Below are 14,824 nucleotides of genomic sequence, written 5' to 3'. Positions count from 1 at the left end.
TGTCTGAAGGAAATAAATAGTGTGAGACTATCAATTAGACTATATATTTTGAATATTTTTCTTTTCATTGCGTCTTTTCCTTATAATTCATCCAATATTCTAATAAAATATTATAAAAGAATGAGTAAATTTAACATTAATTAGAACATTTTCATTTGACACTATTTTTATTTTGTTTTGTTTCATTATTTAACAAAGTTCGTCCACATAGAATATCACCAATTATGACAACATATAAATCCATATAGAAAGTTATGTTTCAACTTAAACAAAATTATATTATCTTAATCAAAATTTAAAATCAAAAGATGTAAGTTTTTAATTAACTTGGTGACATTTTAATCACTTTTATGAATCTGGGTAATCAGGGTATATTTAAAAGTTTTATGAAAATAAATCAATTTTTTTATATATAGCTTTATCACGAAAAATTGTCACTCGTCACTATCAATTATTTTTTGACTTTAACTAGTTTTAAACTGATGTTTATGCGCCGTTGGTATTTATTTATATGTTTATTAAAAAATTTAGAAGTTAAGAAAAGAAATAATGAATATTTTTTAGTTTATAATTAAATTTTGAATATAATTAATCTGAAAATTGATTTATAGATTTAGAAAGTTAATATGTTTGTAAAAATATAAATAATAGACTTTCTAAAAAATATAGAATAGACTCTCTTAAATATAAAAGGATTTGTAAAAATAAGTAAAACAAACTCTCTAAAAATACAAATTATGAAGGGATTGGTCTAAGAATGTATGTTAAATTTGTCTGATCAATGCATTAACAATCTCGATTAATATGTGGTGTTAGACTCGTCTAATCATTATATAAACATACTTGTCTAATGTGTATTGTTAGACTTGTTTAATTCGTATATGAACAAATTTGTCTTATGTATATTAAAAATTTGGTCTAATCAAATAAATGATAGAGTCATCTAATGTATATTAATAGGCTCATCTAATATATATGTATGAACAAACATTTCTAATTAATATTGTTAAACTTAGTGTATGAACATACTCGTCTAAGTGAGTTGCGATCAGTATACAGACATGCTTGTCTAATGTGTATTTTTAGACTCATAATTAATGTACCTAATGACCTGTCTAATAGTTTTTACTATCCTCATCTAATTAGTATATGAAGATACTCATCTAATGTGTATTCCTAAACTCGTATAGTATTTTTTTGCTATACTCATATAATCCGTGTATGAAGAAACTCGTCTAATGTGTATTGCAAAATTTATCTAATCAGTTAACAAACAAACTTGTTTAATGTGTATTAATAGACTTTTTTAATTTATATGTGGAATAACTTATCTAATGTATAATTTTAGTATCGTCTAATCAATTTATGAATAACTTTCAAATATGTCTTTCTAGACCCATCTAATCAATACATCAATAGACTCTTCTAATATTTTTTGTTTAGTCATTTAATAAATGTATTCATAAACTTATGTAATATTTTTTGTTATACTCGTCTAATCAACGTATGAAATGACTTGTTTAATATTTGTTGTTATATTCGTCTAATTTATATTGTTAGACTTGTATAATTTGTTTGATATATTTATCTAATCAGTGTATGGAAAGACTAATTTGATGTGTATTACTTGACTCGTCTACTCAATACATTGATAGACTATTCTAATATATATTGTTAAACCAATCTATTTAGTATATAGACACACTTATATAATATATGTTGTTAAACTCGTTTAACTAGTGTGTATTCAATCTCTTGTAATATATATTACAATTACCTAAATAATCTAATAATATTTTACACTTACACAGGAGTTTTTTTCCTAAACAGCCAGAAATAATTTTAAAAAGAAATTATATTTATAATTTAACTGCAATTCTAAAAAACCCGCAATCAAAAGGTTTTCGAAACTTCAAAAAAATAAACTTATGATAAAATCTATTATTTTTGTAGTGTACTTGTAACATAACAATAATGTTAAACATAATAAAATTCACTAAGTTAATTTAATTTGAATTTTTTTGTAATGGTTATAAATGATGCATATTTACTATTATTCTTAAGTAAAATAATATTTTGTGAATTAACTTAATGAATATCATTATAATTTTCATTTAAAAATAAAAATCCACTATTATTACGTTTTCATATATTATATCACATACTTCCAATTTTGTCAAAGATATATATAATCAATGTGATTTATTATTTACCATCCTTTAGAGATAAAGAATAAATAATATATTAGTCGAATTGCTATATTATTTACTTTTTTTTAATTTTTCAGAAACGTCTTAATTACTTTGATATGGGTGAATCACCTTCTTTTAACAAAAAGCTATATAAAATGTAATGCCTAAACTTAAGTTTCAAATGTTATGTAATAACTTATAAAATGTAAACATCAACCAAATGCCCTTTGTACACATTAACTAAATATACATAAAGAGTTTCAGTTGTAGAAAAAGTGTTCATAATTGTTCATTTTTATCATCAGTAATGAAATTTAGTATATAAGACAGGTTTATTTGAAATTATAGTAAATAAATTTAACAGAATATATACTATGTATTTTAAAATTATATTTAAATATTGACAGAAAATGCATATAACCATAAATTTCCAATTTATCTAAACTTGGTATGGATAATAATTGAATTAATATCAAAATTCAATTATTCTTAATATCTCACTTTATACACACAACCACATATTATTAATATAATCACGTATTACAATTTTTTATCCTTTATTTACATTTTTTTGTAAATCTAATCCTTTCTTTAGATATTTTTTGAAAAAAAAAATGCATTTGTTAAACTCATAACTAATTATAGAACTTATTTGTCTAACTTTTTACATTTCTTACTTCAACTGTTCCTTTGTTTAAACAAAACTTAGCAACTTTTTGTAGTTGATGTTATTAATTATCGGATCAGAATTAAAGTTTAGTTTTAATAATATATAATATATGTAAATCTTAATTTTTTTATAGTTAATAACCTCTCATCTTTCATTTCTTTCTATCATTTTTATTTTCAGAATTCTCAAATGGAAAAGAAATAAATGCTATCAAATAGCTTATATGCTGGTGAAAACATTAATTAGTCTAATGGCTAATGGCTTTTGTCGTAATTGTGAGTGATGGAAGTGGATAGAAAAGACCTTAGTGTCTCCGAAGTGAGTTTATATATCAAATACCCAGCATTATGTTTTGCTAACACTAAAATTTTCATGGAGATGCTTCATGGAGCTCTCTTTTTTCCTCTCCTATTGTTTCTTTGCTGTTCTTGTGGCTGTGCAGCCATGGATTGTTCGGGGAACAAAATCGTCCACACCATTGTAGTTGATCAGCAAGGCAAAGGAGATTTCACAACAGTTCAAGCTGCTATTGATTCCATACAGGAAAACAACTACCAATGGGTCAAAATTCACGTAAATCCTGGCAAATACATGTAAGTTTGTAACGTTCTTCTTTCTTTAATACTTAAGTTAGCCTGTTTAAAATTAAGGTTGTTTATATCAGTAAGTTATATATATCAGTCACAGTAACTGTAGTGTTTCCTGTTTAAAATTAAGGTTGTTTATATCAATAAGTTATATATATCAGTCACAGTAACTGTAGTGTTTTGTAACTGAACAGAGAGAAGGTTATAATATCGGAAGATAAAGCATGCATCTTTTTAGAAGGACAGGGAAGAGAGGTAACCACCGTAACATCAAGTGGGCACCACCGCGTTGCTGCCACCCCCACCGTTGCATCAAGTAAATACAAAATAAACGACCACTTGGGTGCTACATTTGTTTGTGTTCCCTCCAATGTAATTGTTATCGGCATTACCTTTCAGAATTCGTATAATCTTGTCGGGTCAGAAACCATTGAACCTGCACCAGCAGCAGCCATATACGGTGACAAATCTGTGTTCATTAAGTGTGGTTTCCAAAGTTATCAAGATACTCTCTTTGATGCACAGGGTCGTCATTATTTCAAGGATTGTTACGTTGAAGGTGAAGTTGACTTCATTTATGGCAACGGTCAATCTTACTATGAGGTTATATTATATAGAATGCTCTAATTTTTATATTTTTTTGAATTAAATGAAAGCAAGTATATACATTTATTGATTTTGATTTGTTTTTTGACTTGTAGAATTGTATCATTAATGCGACGCTTGGAAAATCTCCTCCAGGTTTTGTAACAGCACAATCTCGAGGATCAGGAAAAGAAGAAAGTGGTTTTGTTTTCAGAGGAGGTTGTGTGATTGGAAATGGTGAAGTGAAGCTTGGAAGAGCTTATGGAGCTTATTCAAGAGTTATATTTTATGGAACATATTTATCTTCAGTTGTCTCTCCTCAAGGCTGGGATGCTTGGGGCTACACTGGCCAAGAGTGAGACTTCTTTCATCCTTTAAAATCATCACCGTACATTTTTTATACTTATAAGATTGATCATTTTTGGTGTGAGAAACTGGTTTATTATAGCTTTGATGGTGCAGGTCTAGGTTTACTTATGGTGAGGTAGAGTGTAGTGGAGAAGGAGCAAACGCTAGCGGGCGCGTTAAGTGGGAGAAGAAGCTTACGAATTCGCAGTTGGAAGAGTTTTCTTTGTCATCGTTTATCAATCAAGATGGATGGCTTTCCTACTTACCAGTCAAATTTTAATTAGGATATTAATGTTTAACTAGCTACTCATGAGTTTGGAAAATTTAAAACAAATTTAAAAGTGAGATCTAAAATAAATTTTAGAGTTTTTGAAACTTGAAGTAATTAGTATTAAGAATGAAGAGTTATATTCTGAGTCAATTTATGTATAGACTAATTTTAATTTATAAAAAGTATAATTTAAATTTAGTTATCATTTGCTTATGTTAACATATCACATTGAATTTAATGGAGCACAGCTTAGCATCTTTAATATTGTTTCCTTACTTTGACTTTGTTTTTTCTCACCTTGAGATGTGAGAAAATTCCCACGTTATTGAAATTTTGAAATTTGGATTTGTTTCTATGATATTCTAAAATTTTAAAATCAGAGTTGTTTATATATATGAGTTTATTATTAATAAAAGTAATATTGTAATAGGCTTGAATTTTAAAGAATTTAATCTTATGACTTCCATAAAAAGTTTGTTTTTATCGATAAAAGTATTGTATAAGAAACTTTTATTAAAGATGTGTTTTGTTTGTAATTAAAATATTATTTTAAATTAATTATTTAAGATTATTTATATCGGTTCATTGTTTAATGTAAATGTCATCCATATAATAATAAATCTATTAGTTTTTTACACTAGTTGTCAGAGATGGCAATGTCTTCCATCGACGGTGTCTTGAAAAGAAGGAAACAGTGACATCAACGACATGACAATGACATTGACAGTATGGAGAGAACAACTTACTAGATGTCCCTCAAGAGATACAAAATACGTGGAATAAACTAAAACAAGAATGAGATTAAGGATTTAGACATACTATAATACATGTATTTGATGATTAATATTCGACTTCTACGACCAATTAAATGACTGTATACAGAACAGCAAAACAAAATGCATGCAAATTCATATTATCAGGCTCTGCCTTAAAATTCTGCCACCATCTTTATCACTACCACACTCGTATTCACCTTCTTAATATATATATATATATATATATATATATATATATATATATATATATATATATATATATATAACATTTGCACGTTACAGTTGTATAAACTAAATACCATAAAAATCAAAAGAAAAAGAAAACGTGGTTGGTAGAGTATTTTGAATCTTCCTCACAATGTCTTTATCATTGCCACACTCTTATTCCCTTAACTTATATTCGTTTTTTTAATCAAATATACCACATTGGAGGGATTATAATAAAAATCAATGTTTATAAACTCGTATAAACTATCATCATTTGCTGAGCTAGGTCATGCTACCTTGTAACCCAAATGGGAGCATTAAGTTAATGGTATATGATGTGGGCTTGTACCAACATGGGTTGTGGAATGTATATATGAATAAAGCTCCTGCACCTTCAACTGGAGAATTTTGTGAAGACAATTGTTTTATATATTGCATTCTATATCATCTTAATTTTATATCACCCTTCTTTTCCCAGTTTAATAGTTAAAAAATGACTAACAATTTCGTTTATGAAGTTATTTTATAACAACTCCTTATTTTACCTATAGTTCTATGTTCTTTTATAAGAAAAATATCTAAAACTGTGAGTTTTTATTATTATAATCCAAATTAATTTATGTAACTTGTAACATGTAACTACTAACTTGTAACTTATAATCTCTAAATTATAACCACAAACTTGTAACCTCTAACCTGTAACTTTTAATTTGTAATCTTTAATATGTAGTTGTAACCTGTGAACTGTAACTTGTAACTTGTAACTTATAATCTGTAACTTGTAACAAGTGACCCTGTAAAATGAAACCTTCAACCTGTAACCTCTAACATTTATCTGGAAATTGTATTGTAACCTGTATTTGTAACATGTAACCTATAACCTGCAAACAAACTGTAACCTGTAATCTATAATTTGTAACTTGTAATTTGTAACCTATAACTTGTATGATGTAACTTATAACTTGTAACCTCTAACATATAACCTTTAATTTGTTGCTTCTAACTTATAAGTTGTAATTGTAACATGTAATCTGTAACATGTGACATGAAACTTGTAACATGTAATCTGTAACATGTGACATGAAACTTGTAACGTGTAACGTGTAACGTGTAACGTGTAACGTGTAACGTGTAACGTGTAACGTGTAACGTGTAACGTGTAACGTGTAACGTGTAACGTGTAACGTGTAACCAGTACTGTGTAACGTGTAACCAGTACTGTGTAACGTGTAACCAGTACTGTGTAACGTGTAACCAGTACTGTGTTACGTGTAACCAGTACTGTGTAACGTGTAACCAGTACTGTGTTACGTGTAACCAGTACTGTGTTACGTGTAACCAGTACTGTGTTACCTATAACCTGTACTTTGTTACTTGTAACCAGTAACTTAAAACATGTATCTTGTATCCTGTAATTTGTAACCTGTAACATATAATATGTAACATGTATCTGTTAACTTGTAACATTTAACTTGTAACTTATGACCTGTAACTAATAACTTGAAAAAATAACTTGTAACTTATAGTTTATAGTGTGTAACTTGCAACTTGTAGCTTGTAACTTGTAACTAATAACCTGTAACTTGTAATTTGTAAATTAAAACCTATAACCTCTAACCTATAAGTTGTAACATGTAACTTGTATTATGTAACCTGTAACTTGTAACCTATAAAATGTATCTGTAACCTGTAACTTGTAACCTATAACCTGTAACTTGTAACTTGTAACTTGTAACCTATAACTTGTAAAAAGTAAATTATAACTAGTAACATGTAACCTGTGCCTTGTAACTTGTAACATGCATTTGTAGCTTGTAGCTTGGAGCTTGTAGCTTGTAGCTTGTAGCTTGTAGCTTGTAGCTTGGAGCTTGGAGCTTGGAGTTTGTATCTTGTATCTTGTAATGTGTTTCTGTTACATGTAACTTGTAACTTGTAACTTGTAATTTGTAACCTGTAACCATTAATCTGTAACTTGTAACTTGTAACTTGTAACCTGTAATTTGTAATTTTAAATTTATAACCTATAACGTGTTACTTGTAATTTGTAACTTGTAGCTTATAACTTGTAACTCATAACTTGTAACCTGTAACTTGTAACTTATAACCTTGTACTTATAACCCTTAACTTGTAACATGTAACTTGTAGTCTGTAACTTGCAACCTGTAATTTGTAACATGTATTTGTAACCTGTAACTTGTAACCTATAACCTGTTATCTGTAACCTATAACTTGTTATCTGTAATCTGTAACCTGTAACTTAACATGTAACGTATAATCCATAATATGTAACTTGTAACTTGTAACCTCTAACTTAGAACTTGTAACTTATAGCTTGTAACTTAATTTGTAACTTAACTTGTTACTTAACTTGTAATTTAACTTGTAACTTAACTTTTTACATAATTTGTAACGTGTAACTTTTGTAACTTGAAATTCTAAATTATAACTTGTAACATGTAACGCGTAACGCGTAACCTATAACTTGTAACATGTAACCTGTAACTTATAACTTATGACTTATAACTTATAACATGTAACGTGTAACCTGTAGCTTGTAACCTCTCTTGTATATCTAGCTTACCCTTTTTGTTTATACTTTGTTGCATGTTCTTAAACTTATTTTTTGGCTATGATTATCGGATGAGTGTGAGCAGAGGGATGATGAGATTTCTCTGGAGCAAACATTAGATGGAGGAGATGTTGATGTTTAATAGCATTAGTTTGTGATTTTATATAGTTTTGATTAGTGATGTTGTAAATAAAGTTTTAAATTTATAGTTTTGTATATGACTCTAAATGACTTTATTTTTTAGTCTTTGTCAACGGTTTTTGTTTTATTGACTATGTGATGGATCTTATACTACATTTTGAGATGTTACATTAATCACATAATAAATAATGAAAAAAATTAAAAAAATGACAAGACAACAGAAAATAAAATAAAATATAAATATAAATATAATAACTTTAAAAAAATGAGATAAAACTAAAAGTAATATGTTTTTTTTTAATAAAGTGAGGTGAGAAAAAATGAATAAAAAGGCAATACTAGTAAGAGATAAAGGTTAAAAGAAAACAATAAATAGAGAAAAGATCCTATTTTAGATGAGAAAAACATTAAACTCAATAACAAAAAGAAGAAAATATTAAAAGAAATAAAATGAATAATTGGTTGTTCGAATGTGTATTTTGGCCTCTTTGACTGTCTATTTAGGTATAGTCTCAAAAGCCCTCTTGACCTAATTATTTTTAATATTATATATGTTTTAATATATCTTTTACTATTGAAAGTAATTTAATCACATATATTAGTTTAATCACACGTTCAAAATAAGGATCACTTAAGTTAAATGGTATGAACATTCAGCATAAGGAAAAATGAATTAAAAATGAATAGTCAATGGTAAGATAAAAATGTGTAATCAATATTAATTTTAGATTATGTCAAACTAAGTATATGAGTAAATCACTTAAACCAAATGCAAATATTATTAACTTAAAGATTGTTATAATGTTTCTAGCTGAAACGTGATTCTCAAACACATCTTATTTCAAATAAATAAATTAAATAAAAGTTGTAGGTCATAATTATAAACAACTATTTACTTAAATAGTGATTATAATAAAAAAATTATTACTTTATTCTTTATTTTCCTATTAAAACATATTTTTTCAACTCTTTTTTTGAGTTAAATGCAAACTGAACAATTAATAAATACAAATATATTTGTGTAAATTAAATATTTGTGTAAAAAATATATTAAATTAAAATATAGTTTGTCTTAATTGAATTGAATAAAGTTATTTTTTGTGATTAGCTAACTGCTTAATAACGATTAATTAACAACAGTTAATTAACTATTAGTGGATAGACCTATAGAAATAGTTAGGTCTAAACTTGTGTTTGAATGGCCAAAAATCAACAAAAAGAAACATGTTAAACAGTATAAAGTATAATGATAACCACAAATAAACTTAATTGATTTTTGAAAGAATGAAAGTTCACACGATACCAACTTCCATATACAGACAATATCAACAATATGCTCAATTTTACCGAAAATTATATCCGTTAATAAATTAAACAATTACTTCTCGCTAGTAACTGCAACTTACAAATAAAAAATTCAATCGATAAATGAAATAAAAATATTCGTTGATAATTAATATTTATTGATGGATTTTATATTTTCAATAGTTGATGGATAATTTATATTTTTTTATGTAATGATATATAATTATTAGTTCAACACTTGTACTTTGGGTTAATATTTATATGTTTAATACTTTTTTGTTTCTCAAAAGAGGGGAATGTTCAAAATAGTCCTATATTTTTAAAAAGTTGGAAACAGTCCCAAGTTCTGAAGAAACGGGTCAAGTTAATCCTTTTTGCTTACGACGTAAAAAATCTAACGGTGCAGCTGCCTCATTGGCCAAAACTTAATGAGCTATCCAATTTTTTTTATACGTGGCACACTGAGGTAATATGACGTGTCTATTTTGAATTAAAAAAAAAAGTTGCTTATCACGTTAGCTTCATCTTCCACCTCCAGAAACGTTAGAGTCACAAACCGATGTCGTCAACACCTCAAACCACCGCTAAGGCTAGCTTCTTCCTAATAACCAGATTACATTTTCCTCCTCCATGTGCCATCGCAACGAAACCAAAAAACCACCATCATATTTTTCGTCATACTTTCGAAAAAACTCAGAAACAACTACATGAACTCCATCAACAATTGCGAGCAATCACGGCCAGCCACCATGGCCAATTTTCTTCTCCTTCTCTGCGATTCAACCACAGTGAAACCTATAATCCCAAATCTACAACCAAATCGCGCATCTCCTTCACCACAAAACCCAATCGCAACATTGTTCATGGTGACCAAAACGCGAGCTCCTCCACCAAAGAAACATCTCGAGCGTGAGAGTACAATTAATAGGTGGCTCCAACCATGGTTGTGATACCATGTTAGAAAGTGGGTTTAAGCCTGACTCATTTTTATATTATAAGTTGGCCTTATCTCTAGTCGATATGGGACTTCTAACATCAACGCAGAGCAAACAACCCCTTTTCTTTTAACCCTTTGTCAAAATATTTTTTTTTTAAATTTAAATTTTACACGTCATTTAACCTCACAGTGCCACACAATGACAACAACTATACAACTCATTGTGTTTTGTCCAAAGGCACATGCACCGTTACATTTTTAACACCGTAAGCAAAAAAGATTAACTTGACCCATTTTTTTTACAATTTGAGACCGTTTTCACCTTTTAAAAAACGTAGGACCACTTTAAATATTCTCCCTTATTCGAGGACCAAAAGAGATACTAAGATCACATATTTAAATTAAGTATCAAATAAGTTAATTAGTATGAACTCAAAATAAGAAAATAAATTATAAGTGAGTAGTATTAAACGATGTAAATAAGTAGACAAACAATGTAGATAAATTAAAGAATTTGACGGAATATTTGAATTTTAAATATGAGTTGATATAATCCACTCATACTTAAAATACAACGGACGTAATTAAATAAAAAAAATTGTAAACAGAGAAACATAATGGACAAATTTGTTATCTTCTAGTGACAGTATTTACCACACAAGAAATTGGAATGCATAGAAAAAGTGGAAGATCTTTGGATATTGTGAGAGTATTTATTAGCAATTAGGTTTAAAGGCTGAGAGATGGAAGGACTGCATAGGAAACTGTCAAACAAAACGCATAATTTTGACACATAATTTTTTTACTATCATTCTTATTTTTTATTTTCTTTTTTCTTGAAAAACTATAAAGATTCACTGTGTTTTAAGACTATTTTTCCCTGTTTCATACTACTCTTACTCGCAATAGACAGTCAATCGTTGGATTTTGTGACAGTATTTATCACACAACAAATTAGAGTGGATACACAGCTCCCAAACAAAACCCATGCAAATTTATATTATCACAAACATTTCCTTACCTTTATGACAATAACTTTTCATATTTCACCATCTTCGTTACGATATTGTTTGGATAAGAATTAAAATCGGAATCCTAATAAATTAAGATAATTAATTTTTGTATAACACTTAATATCATTGCTGATAAAATAATAATTAGAAGATAAAATATAATAAAGTGAATTTAAATAAAATCAAAATAAAACAAATGATAGTAATTCTTGAAAAAAAATATGAAAAATAATACTATAAATATAGGTATGTGAGAAGGCCGAGAATATGAATAGAAGAAAACTTTACAGAAATGAAAGGAGACAATTTTTCCAGAAGAGACTCTTCAAAAAGAGAGGAAAAAAATAAGGAGAAGGAAGAAGACATGTTACCTGAGTTACCTGATGAAATTATTGTACACATCCTTTCTTTTGTGCATGCAAAAACCGCAGTTCAAACCTCTGTTCTGAACAAACGGTATAGGAATCTTTGGGCTTCCCTGCCCGTTTTCAACTTCGATGACTCATCATTCCAAGATGCTATGTCATTTGAGGTTTTTGTAGATAATTTTTTGTCTTGCAGAGATACTTCCACCAATGTTTTCAATGTTTATTTAGATTGTCACTATGACGTTTATAATGATCATGTGGTAGATTCCATCATTGATCATGTTATTGATACACCTTCCATCACCACTACCATTGAGGTACTTACAATTCTTGCTCAGTATGTTGTGAGCAACCTTCCTAAACTCTCTGTATGTACATCTCTCACTACTCTCAAACTTTCTTACATATTCATTCGGACCACAAATTTCGACCTTCCTTCTCTTAAACACCTATACCTCTGCTGTTGTAATTTTGATTGTGGTTGGGAAAACCTTTTTGATCCATTTAAGGGTTTTGTCAATTTGGAATCTTTATATTTTCATAGTTGTATATACTATGGTGACTTCAATATTTTCAAAATCTCTACACCCCACCTTGTAGACTTAAATATATCTTGTTTTAGAGTGGCTGGGAAATTAGAAGCTGACTGTGTCTTTGAGCTTCAAACGCCAAGGCTTAAATATTTTAAATACACTGATTCTTATGTTTTATATTGTTTTTCCACTGAGATTAATCTTCTCTTTGTGGAGAAAATATATATTGATGTAGGTTGGTTGGCTAAAGATAGCGGTTCCTTATATACTCTGATTAAGCTATTTGAAATCATGCAAAGGGCAAAATCTATATCTTTGTCATATGAAATCATTGAAGTAAGTATTGTCAAATTATTATACTTTATAATATCATTGTATACAAGAATAGAATTACAATGTTGTCTGATGTGATAATTCATTTTTTTTTCGTAGGTTTTATCTATGTTTTCTGATAAATTAAAGGATCAATCTTCTCCTTTTACTAGAATGCAAACCTTTGAGCTAAAATGTGATGCATCTTCCTCCTCTGCCATGCCTCAGGACATAAAAAAATATTTATTTGGTGCATCTTGTTGATTTATTTTAAATGGATATGAAGGTAAGTTATATTAAAAGTTTTTTTTTAAATATAAAAACGCAATTATTTCTTTTTCTGAATATTATGGTGTTTATTTTGCTTACAGGATCAAAATGAACCAATATCGTTGAAGATGTCTTTTTGCGGAGAAGTTAAACGGAATTAGATGTTGCATTTCTCTATGTTTTATAATGAATTTGTGTTTTTCTTTATGAATTGAATAGTAGTCCCGGTGATTAATATTCGACTCATACAACCTACTAAAGGTCTGCGTACAGAACAGCAAAACAAATTAAAGTAAACTCTGGGAAGAGAAAACGTGGTTGGTGGAGTATTTTGAATTTTGAAGAAATACAGTAAATTGATAAACTTGCGGATGTATTAGTGAATACAAATTTATATTATCAGACTCTTCCTCAGAATGTCTTTACACACTCTTATTCACTTAAGTTATATTCCTTTTTTAATCAAATGTACCACATCGGAGGGATTATAATAAAAATCATTGTTTATAAACTCTTATAAACTAAACTAATTTACTGAGCTAGGTAATGCTAGTTTGTGACCTAAATTGGATCATACGGTTACGGTATGTGTTGTGGGCTTGTATTGTCTTTGTACGCTAGTGACGAAGTTGGGTTGAAGAATGCAATCTATGATGTATGCATTAATCCCCAATTTAGGTTCATATCATAAACTGTTAATTTTTTATTATGAATTTTGTGAAGACAGTAAAATAAATCAAATTGTCTCAAACTGTAAGACACCAGTAATCTGTATCTATAACATGTATTTGCAACAGTTGTAACTCCTAATTTGTAAACCCTAACTTGTAAATTGTATCATGTAACCTGTAATGTGTAATATGTTTTAGAGTGAATGAGAAGTTTCAAGCTGATTGTGTCTTTGAGCTTCAAACACCAAGCCTTAAATATTTTAAATATTCTGATTTTTATTTACATAGTTTTTCCACTCAGATTAATCTTCTCTTTGTGGAGAAAATATATATTGATATAAGTTGGTCGGCCAAAGATACTGATTACTTAAATACTTTGATTGAGTTATTTGAAATAATTCGACGGGCGAAATCTATATCTTTGTCATCCGAAATCATTGAAGTAAGTATTTTCTTTTGTCGAATTATGATACTTTACAATATCATGGTAGCACAAGAATAGAATTACAATGTTGTCTGATGTGATAATTCATTTTTTTTCGTAGGTTTTATCTATGTTTTCTGATGAATTAAAGGATGAATCTTCTCCTTTAACTAGAATGCAAACTTTTGAATTAACATGTGATGCATCTTCCTCCTCTGCCATGCCTCAGGACGTAAAAAAATATTTATTTGGTGCATCTTGTTGATTTGATTTACATGGATGTGAAGGTAAGTTATACTAAAGTGTTTGTTTTTTAAATATAAAAACAATTATTTCTTTTTCTGAATATTATGATGTTTATTTTGATTATAGGAGCAAAATGGAAAAACTAATACCGTTGAAGATGAAATTGGATGTTGTATTTTTCTATGTTTTATAAGGAATTCATGTTTTTGTTTCTGAATAGGATAGTATTCCCGGTGATTATTCCTTGTTTCGTAGTCTTGATGTAAGGGATATATCATATATACTCAAGTTCTATCTTAAATGATAAATCTTTTTTATTTTACCTATAGTTCTATGTTCTTTTATAGGTTAAATATCTAAAACTTGTTGTGATTTTTTTTATTATAAACTTTTACGTT

General features: G+C 28.2%; 1 protein-coding gene across 1 annotated transcript; it reads left to right on the top strand.

Annotated features, from left to right (window-relative positions):
- Window positions 1-3,306: 3,306 nt before the first annotated feature.
- On the top strand, window positions 3,307-13,246 carry LOC108336511 (putative pectinesterase 52). Its single transcript, XM_017572994.2, has 7 exons — window positions 3,307-3,455; window positions 3,644-4,052; window positions 4,151-4,389; window positions 4,497-4,650; window positions 11,923-11,996; window positions 12,164-12,338; window positions 13,187-13,246. Exons 1-7 carry the CDS (start codon window positions 3,307-3,309, stop codon window positions 13,244-13,246), a joined length of 1,260 nt encoding a protein of 419 aa, XP_017428483.2.
- The last annotated feature ends 1,578 nt before the right edge of the window (window positions 13,247-14,824 follow it).

The sequence above is a fragment of the Vigna angularis genome, chromosome 7 (assembly GCF_016808095.1).
Source record: "Vigna angularis cultivar LongXiaoDou No.4 chromosome 7, ASM1680809v1, whole genome shotgun sequence".
NCBI lineage: Eukaryota > Viridiplantae > Streptophyta > Magnoliopsida > Fabales > Fabaceae > Vigna > Vigna angularis.
Note: the sequence above shows the minus strand (reverse complement) of the source record. Positions and strands in the feature narration are given on the sequence as shown.

Excerpts from the sequence above, each read along its gene's own strand:
- LOC108336511 (XM_017572994.2), top strand. The coding sequence starts at position 3,307 with ATGGATTGTTCGGGGAACAAAATCGTCCACACCATTGTAGTTGATCAG. Across the intron at positions 4,390-4,496 it reads TGGGGCTACACTGGCCAAGA|GTCTAGGTTTACTTATGGTG; the intron begins GTGAGACTTCTT and ends TTGATGGTGCAG. Across the intron at positions 12,339-13,186 it reads GCAACCTTCCTAAACTCTCT|GATCAAAATGAACCAATATC; the intron begins GTATGTACATCT and ends TTTTGCTTACAG.